This window comes from Aegilops tauschii, chromosome 4 (genome assembly GCF_002575655.3).
Source record: "Aegilops tauschii subsp. strangulata cultivar AL8/78 chromosome 4, Aet v6.0, whole genome shotgun sequence".
NCBI classification, from domain to species: domain Eukaryota; kingdom Viridiplantae; phylum Streptophyta; class Magnoliopsida; order Poales; family Poaceae; genus Aegilops; species Aegilops tauschii.
Window position 1 is genome coordinate 524,735,183 of NC_053038.3, and position 9,369 is coordinate 524,744,551.

The 9,369-nt window shown below is 43.3% G+C and overlaps 1 protein-coding gene and 1 long non-coding RNA gene across 2 annotated transcripts; one reads left to right on the forward strand and one right to left on the reverse strand.

The window, feature by feature from the left end:
- The first annotated feature begins 3,313 nt into the window (after positions 1–3,313).
- On the forward strand, positions 3,314–4,519 carry LOC141022079 (uncharacterized). Its single transcript, XM_073497960.1, has one exon. The coding sequence runs from the start codon at positions 3,314–3,316 to the stop codon at positions 4,517–4,519; it is 1,206 nt and encodes a 401-aa protein (XP_073354061.1).
- A 3,327-nt stretch (positions 4,520–7,846) lies between these two features.
- On the reverse strand, positions 7,847–8,467 carry LOC109737885 (uncharacterized). Its single transcript, XR_002226698.4, has 2 exons — positions 8,419–8,467; positions 7,847–8,348 (listed from the first exon to the last, which is right to left on the reverse strand). It is a non-coding gene; the product is annotated as an uncharacterized lncRNA (long non-coding RNA).
- Between the last annotated feature and the right edge of the window lie 902 nt (positions 8,468–9,369).

Consider the following 9,369-nt stretch of genomic DNA (forward strand, 5'->3'; position numbering starts at 1 on the left):
TTTTTTTAGCCTTTTCCCTTCTTTATTTTTCTGATTTGAAATTCAAAAAATATAATTCCAAATTTTTGAACATTGTTTTGAAATTCATGGACATTGGTTGATTTTGCGAACACTTTTTTTGAAATTCATGAACATTCTTGAAATGTGGGAAAAATTAATTTGTGATAGTTTTTCGAAATTCAAGAATACTGAACGTTTTTTAAATTTTTCGACCTTATTATTTCTGGAATTTTTTATACAATTTTGAGATTATTTTAAAATTAATGAACATTCTTTGTGATGCAAGAATTAGGAAATTGTGAACATTATTTTATTTCATCAATATTTTTTATTTCTTGAAAAACTATTCTAGAAATAAAAAATATTCAAATTTAAATAAAAAATTGGATAAATATTCAAATTTTCTTTTCATGAAATTTTTAAAATTCATGAATATGTTTCATAAAAATGATCATCTTTTGAAATCATGAATATGTTTTCCTGTAAAAAAATATTTGGAATTCAAGAACAGTTTTTGAAGTTCGTACAAAAATTAAATTCGTGAACATTGTTTGAAATAGGTTAACATTTTATTGAAATTTGATATTTTTCTGAATTTGTGACCTTTTTATTAAATGTGGGACATGTTTATATTTACAAATTAACAGTAGAAACAGAAAACAAAAGGGACATAGAAAAATGAAAAAAGAAATGTAAAATATTGTTGCCGGTGCCCGTAATTAGCAGGCCAATACTGAACAGGGTGTGTGTGTGTGTGTGTGTGTGTGTTGTTTGGCGTGTATCCTGGGCGCATGGCTATGTGCGGCCTGCAGTGAGTTCAAAGAAGCCCTGACCTGCATCTCCACGTACATGGGCCAGGTGGATCACCGTTCGCAAGCAGTTGCAGGCGCGTGACGACTAATATCTAGCATTCAATGGTAGGATGTCTCGCTGAAACTTCTATAATAATCGGGCTGGTCTCCAGGGAGTCAGGGACATGGCAGACACGGCTAGCCTCCCATATCCCTTTCGTGGTAAGTAGTAGGGGCGCGACCTACTTGAGACGATTCGAGACGGTTTTCTCTGGGTTTTTTCTTTTCATTTTCTCTTACTTTTGTTTCTTTTCTGTTTTCTTCTCTAGTATTTTTCGTTCCTTTTGCATTTGTTTCTTCGGGGTTTTTCATATTCTTTTTTCTTTGGTTTACTTTTTTCTTTTTAATTTTAGTTTTTCATTTTCTTTGCTTATTTTGGCTTTTCATTCTCCATTTTTGGATATGTCTTTTTTTTTTGCTGGAACATTTTTTGATATGTCAACGACATTTTTTTTAATACATGTTTTTAGAAATTCAATACAAATTTTACATTTGTTTAATACATGGTCAACATTTTTTCAATACACATTTTTTTCACATGCTTGATCAACATTTTTGAAAAACAAGATTAATATTTTTTTAATACATGGTCAATATTTTTTTTGTACACACTTTAACACTTTTTCAAATGCTTCATTAACATTTTCAAGTATAAACCTAACATTTTCTAATACATGGCCAACATTTTTTCCATGCCCATTGAACATTTTGCAAATTCTTGATGAATAATTTTAAATTCAATATCAACATTTTTTGAACAACTGGATAATATTTTTCTAAATACATTGAACATTTTTAAAATTGTTGATTAAAATATTTCAAATATTCATACAATATTTTTTTCAAATGCTGATAAAAGTTTTATATACATGATAATTTTTTAATCATTTCTTAATACACGGTCCACATTTTTTCTATACACATTTAACAATTTTCAAATGCTTGATTAATATTTTCAAATACTTGTTACTTTTTAAAATGCTTGATTAAAATTTTATATACATGATTAATTTTTTGATCATTTTTTATAAAACCTGATCAACATTTTTCTATACACATTTCACATTTTCCAAATGTTTGATTAACATTTTTGAGACACTTGTTAAACTTTTTTTCAAATGCTTGGTTAATTTTTTAAAATACACAATCAAATTGTTTCATACACGTTTCATTTTTTGCATGCATTTTTTGTATTCATAATAAACATTTTCTCTATAAACATTTAACAGTTTTCAAACCCTTGGTTAATATTTTTAAAATGTTTTATGGTAAGTGATCTTTGTAATATATTTCTTTAGGATATTTAATAGTATAAATAAAAGAAAAAAACAACAAACTATAAAAAAGAAGGTTGTTGTTCCCACGCGCTTGTTCAGGCCCAAGCCGCGCCACCTTTGAGCACGGGTTCCTACCATCTCGCTGAATGCGAGATATAGGGGCGCCCTAGCAGCCGTTAGTTCGGGAGCGTGCATCCTGGTATTTCTTTTTCTTTTTTTCTTTTCTTTTATTCATTTTTGAAACAGAAAATTACTTAAAAATAATAATAAAGTCCATGTATTGGAAATATGTTGAACACATATTCAAAATATGGTCAAAAACTTGAAAAAATCATTAATCATGAATAAAAAATTTAAACATGGATGGTAGGTATGATTTCCTCCTCCGACGTCTTAGTCATGCGGGGGTGCCAGATCTGGAGTTCGATGTTGTGTCCTTGGTGTTGCCCCCGCCTGATTCGTTCAACGGTAATGGTTTTGCCTTTGGTGAGCCACCTTGGAGGTCAGCAAAGTTGCATATCAGTGATGGAGCCGCTTCGAGCTCGGGTGAGAAGGTTATCCGTCATTTTTTTCATTTGGTGGTTGGTGTGTGGTGGTGCCAGAGGCGTTGGTGTCAAGCTTTGAGGATTCTTCAGTCTTGATTGTATTTTCCTTCCTTGATTGGTGTTCCTTTATGCAAAAGTTAGCTTTCTGTTGTCTTTTCTGCTATGTTAGACCCGTTTTTACGGTGCTTGTACTATGAATTTTATGATATAAATAGGACACGTAATACCATGATAAAGAATGCATGGTACACATTGATGCGAACTTATTCGGTGGTAGGAGTACGTACGTACTACTAGCACAACCATACTGATACACACAGACACGTACAGAAGGGTACGTAGAGAAGGGTAGTTCGTCGTAGCTCGACGCATGCATGGCGCAGGCAACATGCACGGAGGATGGATGGATCATATGGTGGAGATGCCCTTGTCGTCCGACGTGTTGGGGTAGAGTAGCGTACGTGTAGGGGAATTAAGCAGGACACCAAAGAGAAGGGCGGGAAGAGAAGGACAACACCTCACAGGAGTCAAAGCGTCACAAAGCAGAAGAAACAACATCAATGGACTTGGCAACATTGGCGGCCTCCCGGGTGGAGGACCGCCAGGCCTAATGATTCTCCTAGGGTGGAACTGCCGCGGGATGCATCAGTCCCGGGCAGTTAGAGCACTTCTGGAGGTCCAGAGGTGCTACAAACCGGATGTGCTCTTTCTGTCAGAAGCACATCTGTCTGACGCAGGGGCAGAGCGGCTGATGAGGAGGCTAGGGTTCCAGGAGAGGCTGGTTAACCCGAGTGATGGGAGAGCGGGAGGTTTGCTGATGATGTGGAAATCTGGAGTGACTGTGACAAAAAATGATGTTACAGCCAACTTCATTGACGTAATGGTGGATGATGGAAGAAAGTGGCGGTGTACTGGATTTTATGGAGAGCCGGCAAAGGAGAATAAACATAAATCATGGGAATATCTTCGTGTGCTGCAGGAGAGGATGGATGAGCCATGGATAGTTTTTGGCGATTTCAACGAAATCTTATTCTCCCATGAAAAGGAAGGAGGAGCACCCAGGGAGCAAAGATGTATGCAAGCATTCAGGGATGTCCTGTCAGAGTGCGAGTTGGCAGATCTGGGTGCAACGGGAGACGCATATACATGGAGTAGAGGGAGGATAAAGGAAAGGTTGGATAGAGCTGTCTGTAACTCACGGTGGAATTTGATCTTTCCTAATATTGGTGTCGTGAATGGTGAAATGACAAAATCTGATCATCGTCCCTTGGTGATAGATACTGAGTTCTATAAAGAAACGAACCGACCCCTACGGCCGGTGAAGAGATTTGAGGGGAGGTGGTTAAAGGAGGAGACGGTGGAGGAGGTGGTTCGCACGGCCTGGCAGCGAACATTATTGCTAGGTCTAGGGCCGTTCAAACAAAAGGTGGACTCAGTTCATGAGGAGCTGCATAAATGGGACAGAGAGACCCTCAAAAGAGCTCAAAAGCGAATGGCGAAACTAAAAAAGGAGTTGGAAGAACTGAGAAGAGGGCCGACTACTGATGTAGCACTTGATAGACAGAAGGAGATACTACTGGTGATTGAAAATCTATTGGAGCAGGAAGAAATTGCATGGGTCCAGAGAGGAAGAGCTAACTGGCTGAAGCATGGTGATCGGAATACTTATTTCTTCCATATGTATGCTTCGGCAAGGAAGAAGAGGAACATGATTAAGGGAGTGAAAGACGAGAATGGAGTGATGCAGGAAGGACAACAGGAGATAGTTGAGATAATTAAAACCTATTTCACTAACTTGTTTTCTTCCCAGGTTGAGCCCCTAATGGAGAGGTTTTTCGGGATGTGACGCCGAGAGTTACAACTTAAATGAATGAGGCCTTACTGGCGCCCTTCACGGAGGAGGATGTACGCAAGGATGTGTTCAGTATAGGTGATTTTAAGGCACCAGGACCAGATGGACTTCATGCGGCTTTTTATAAGAGGTTCTGGAACATGTTAAAGGATGATCTAGTGGGAGAAGTTCTGGGGGCAATTAACACACGCACTATCCCAGAAGGGTGGAATAGTACTACTATAGTGCTGATCCCAAAGGTTGAGAACCCCACAAGTGTCTCACAGTTTAGGCCGATTAGCTTGTGTAACGTGGTCTACAAAATCATCTCCAAAATGCTTGCTTCTCGTCTTAAAGTGATACTTCCGGAGATCATTGGTCCCACGCAGAGCGCTTTCGTTCCGGGAAGATTGATCACGGACAACATACTCATTGCGTACGAGTGTGTGAACACTATAAAGAGGAAGAAAGGCAAGTCTGGCTTATGTGGGGTGAAACTCGATATGCATAAGGCATATGACTGAGTAGAATGGTGTTTTCTTAAGAGGATGATGCAAAGGCTTGGGTTTGCGGAACAGTGGACAGAATTGATCATGGAGTGTGTATCATCCGTGTCGTATAATGTCAGATACAACTCTGAGAGCACTGATGTTTTTGCGCCAACACGTGGGCTGCGACAAGGGGACCCCTTGTCCCCCTACCTGTTTCTAATCTGTGCGGAGGCGCTATCTAACATGTTGCAGGTGGAAGAGAACAATGGCACATTGATATGGGTCAAGGTGTGTAGGGAGGCACCACAGATTTCTCATCTGCTCTTCGCGGACGACTCCTTAATTCTTATGAGAGCAGATGGCCCAAATGCGGCGTGCCTCCGAAGGGTGTTGGACGATTACTGTACGAGCTCCGGACAGTTGGTCAGTGAGGCGAAATCTAGTATATACTTCAGTCCAAACACCCCGGTGGAGGAGAAAGTTGTGATATGTCAACAACTGAATATTAACACGGAAGCCCTTAACGATAAATATCTTGGGCTACCATCCATGGTGGGAACGGACAGGAGTGATTCTTTTGAGTTCTCATCGACAGAGTAAATCAGGTGATGATAGGGTGGAAGGAGAAGCTGCTTTCCACAGGGGGGGGGAAGAAACACTAATTAAGGTTGTTGCCCAGGCCATGCCGGTGTTCACGATGTTTGTATTCAAAATTCCAAAGAGAATTTGCAAAGGAATGACGGATGCTATATCGAAATACTGGTGGGGAGATGACGACAACCATAAGCGTATCCATTGGGCAGCGTGGTGGAAAGTGTGTATACCGAAAGAAAGGGGAGGTTTGGGATTCAGGGATCTACACAGTTTTAACTTAGCTCTCCTTGCTAAACAAGTTTGGAGGCTGCCTGAGAACCCTGATTCTCTTTGTTCTCAGGTTTTGAGAGCCAAATATTATCCGGATGGAAAACTACTGGATGCCAAGGTGAAAAGTGGAAGCTCGTATATATGGCAGAGTATATGTGCCGGTATTAATACATTCAGGAGAGGGGCTATATGGCGCATAGGTGATGGATCACAAGTGAACACTTTGGGCTGATTCGTGGATACAATCGAGTGCCGATGGCCGTGTCACTACACCACGAGGAGGGACCCTTCTGTCTAAGGTTTCAAAGTTGATTGATCCTGTCACTGGTTTATGGGATGAACAGTTGATAAATGATGTATTTTGGCCGGTCGATGCGCATAGGATTCTTGCCATACCGCTGGCACCACATGGGATGATGGAAGATTTTGTGGCCTGGCGGTTTACAAGGAACTTCGCCTTCTCGGTCCGATCAGCTTATCATGTGGAGTGGCAACATCAATTTGCACGCTGGTATGAACGAACAGAGGGGGAGCCGTCTCAGCGTTATCCGGTGTGGAAGAAGCTCTGGTCTTCGCCCGCCCCAGCTAAGATTAAGATCCATGCTTGGAAGGTCTTACACAGATTCATACCATGTTATGGGGTATTGGCAAATCGCCATATTGATACGTCAGACAGCTGTCCTATGTGTGTGGGTGGATGCGAAGATATTATGCGCGCTCTCTTCACTTGCCCTAGGGCAGACGAAGTCTGGAGATGTCTGGATCTTGACGGGTTCGTGGAGGAGGCGTGTGATACAGACAGGCGGGCTTGGCAGCGTTGCACTATATTTTATGTGCTCCTACACGCCAGACGTCGATCCAAGATATCCCAGCTCAGTTTCTAATCCTTGTGGGTATCTGGTACATATGGTGGGAGCGTAGACAACATGTTCACGGGGATGAAGTGCAGACTCCGGTCCGAACCGCGTTGTCAATCGCGGCGCTGGCAGCAAATTACCTCAAGGCTACGAAGAAGAACGCGGTAGTAAGATCCTTTGGATGGAGGAAACCGCAAGAGGATTTTGTCAAGTTAAATGCAGATGCAGCTTTTCATGCAGATGACCTCCAGGGAGCTGTAGGAGCTGTCCTACGGGACTGCAGAGGTGGTTTCATCGCACCTTCAAATGAGAGGCTGGAGCATGTTGCTGATGTAGGGACGGCGGAAGCACACGCACTACGGCATGGCATCTTGTTAGCGCAGCGGATGGGGATCACCAAGCTCATTGTGGAGTCCGACTGCCTTGAGGTGATTGATACCATGAACAATGGTGGTTTTACGGCATCGGGCGCAGCTGCGATCTATTCGGATTGTCTGGTCCTTATCATAGGTTATACTTCGGTGTCTTTTGTTCACTGCCCTAAAAAGACAAACTCTGTCGCTCATGTTTTAGCTAGGCAAGCGGTGTCGGATCCACCTTCCGTGTGGATTGAGGAGCCGCCGGCCTTCATTGTAAAGGGCCTAGTGGATGATGTAACTCTGTTTTGATCCAATAAAAGTTTCCCATAGTTTCAAAAAAGTTAGCCGGGCCGATCCGGTTCTCGAGCAAGGGGCTCTCGATCCGCACCAGCTTCTCGCCGAACCGCCCGCACCGCCTCTACGCCCCCTGGCGTGTCCCGCTGCCCCAGGTGTATATCTCATCTCGTCGGACGAGCAAGTGCCTTGGACAGGATCTCCTGCTGCTGCAACGAGATGCCCAGCAGGGTCTGCAGCTGGCTGGTGATGGTGCATGCGGATGAAGAACCGCTCGGGCTTGCGCTCCAGCTCCCTCAACGGCAACGCGTCTGCCACACAACACACATCCTTATCCTCTTTACATTAACTACTTTAGTGATCTGAACTCTTGTTTTGTTTCTCTTGGTCAATGGAAACTTTGAGTCAGTAAGTTTCTTTTTAATTATATATGCTCATTACCTTATACAGTAGATAAAAAGGAAAATTGCATAAACATACTAGATAACTAAATTTTATTTTTACCAAAAGGAAGAAATACACAACCAAAAACTTGGAATTACAGATTTTTTCCCCTAGATCTGGCCTACTGTTTTGCCCAGAGATATTCTCCAGCCACCACATCAAGCGCCGCCAGCCTTCGCGGGACGTCAATCGGAGTTCAACGCCATTGTTTTTCAGTCACAGATCTGGCAAACTTCTTTAAAACAATTTATAAAAAACACCACCAAAGATGCCCTTAGCGAGGCGTTCGCTGCTGCTGCTCATATGGGGAGGCGCCGATGTGGGGGCGTCTCCTCCAGGAGGAAGTGGCCAGCCAGCGGTGGTGCTGGATCCCGCGAACAGTCTGACATCGTCGAGCTGGCCGACGACCCAAGCGAGGCGGGGAGGTAGGAACGGGGCGTTGGCGTCCGGATCCAGCCGGATCCCGACGAATTCAAAGGAGAATGACTGCTGGGAGGTGAGCTCGGGCGATGCCATGGGCGGTCGGCCTCCATTGCTGCAAGGAGGAGAGAGATTAGAGAGGAGAACATAGGAGAGAGAGAGAGGCGGCGCAAGGCGCGGCTCACCGGCGTGCTGTGGTGGGAGGTTCGGGCGGCGGCACTTCGCGCGGACGGCTGAATCAACTAAGGATGGACGGTGGAGAGGCGTGATCCGTGGGAGGTCTGGTTCAGCCAATCAGAAGGCAGCATGCTAGAAAATATCTTCTACTACTATAAATGGCCGGTGTGTGTTTAGATTAAAACTGTAGTTTTGTGGCGTTAGAAATGTAAATGAGGTCCTTGTTCAAATCCGACGTACGTACTACTATTTTTGTGGCTTTTTTTTTCCTTATTTTAGTTTTATTTTACTAAATTTAATTCGTTCTTGGACATGGATAAATGAAATGGAATCTATTTCTTTTGTACTTTCTTTGAAGACAAACGTCTTAACATTTTTTCCAACATGAACTTTCATGCTTTTTGGAGTTAGGTTGCATTTCAAAATTAAAAAACAAAACTCCATGTTCGAGACGTATAGCGCCCGTCACGACGGCGCCACACCCTACGTTGCAGCGCCTAGCTCGGGGGCGTTGCACGCCAGTCCACCGTGGCAGCCCCTGGGCCCGCCTCCAGCAGTGCAGCGCCTCCGAGCTAGGCGTCACACGTGTAATGTGCAGCGCCTCCGAGCTAGGCGCCACACGTGTAATGTGCAGCGCCTAGCCCTCGGGCGTTGCAAATTGACTTAGATGCAGCCGCTGCGCGCTAGGCCTCCCCCACCCACCCCATTCTTCAGCAGTTACAGAAGCATCGTTGCAGCGGCTGGCTCCTCTCCCCCTCTCAATCCCCTCTTCAAAAATCTTCAGATCTGACGATTTGGCCCGTAGATTCCTTCACCAATCCATCCTAGAAGGTACTTTTCTCCGATCCCCTTCTTTTTATCCATAGAATGTATGCTATTTCGGAGATTTGGGGAACCCTTGTTTGAATCTTGCATGTATTATATTTGGGGAACTTTTGTTTGAATCTTGCATGTATTAG

What these genes read in the sequence shown, in the direction of transcription:
- LOC141022079 (XM_073497960.1), top strand. Translation starts at nt 3,314, where the DNA reads ATGCATCAGTCCCGGGCAGTTAGAGCACTTCTGGAGGTCCAGAGGTGC.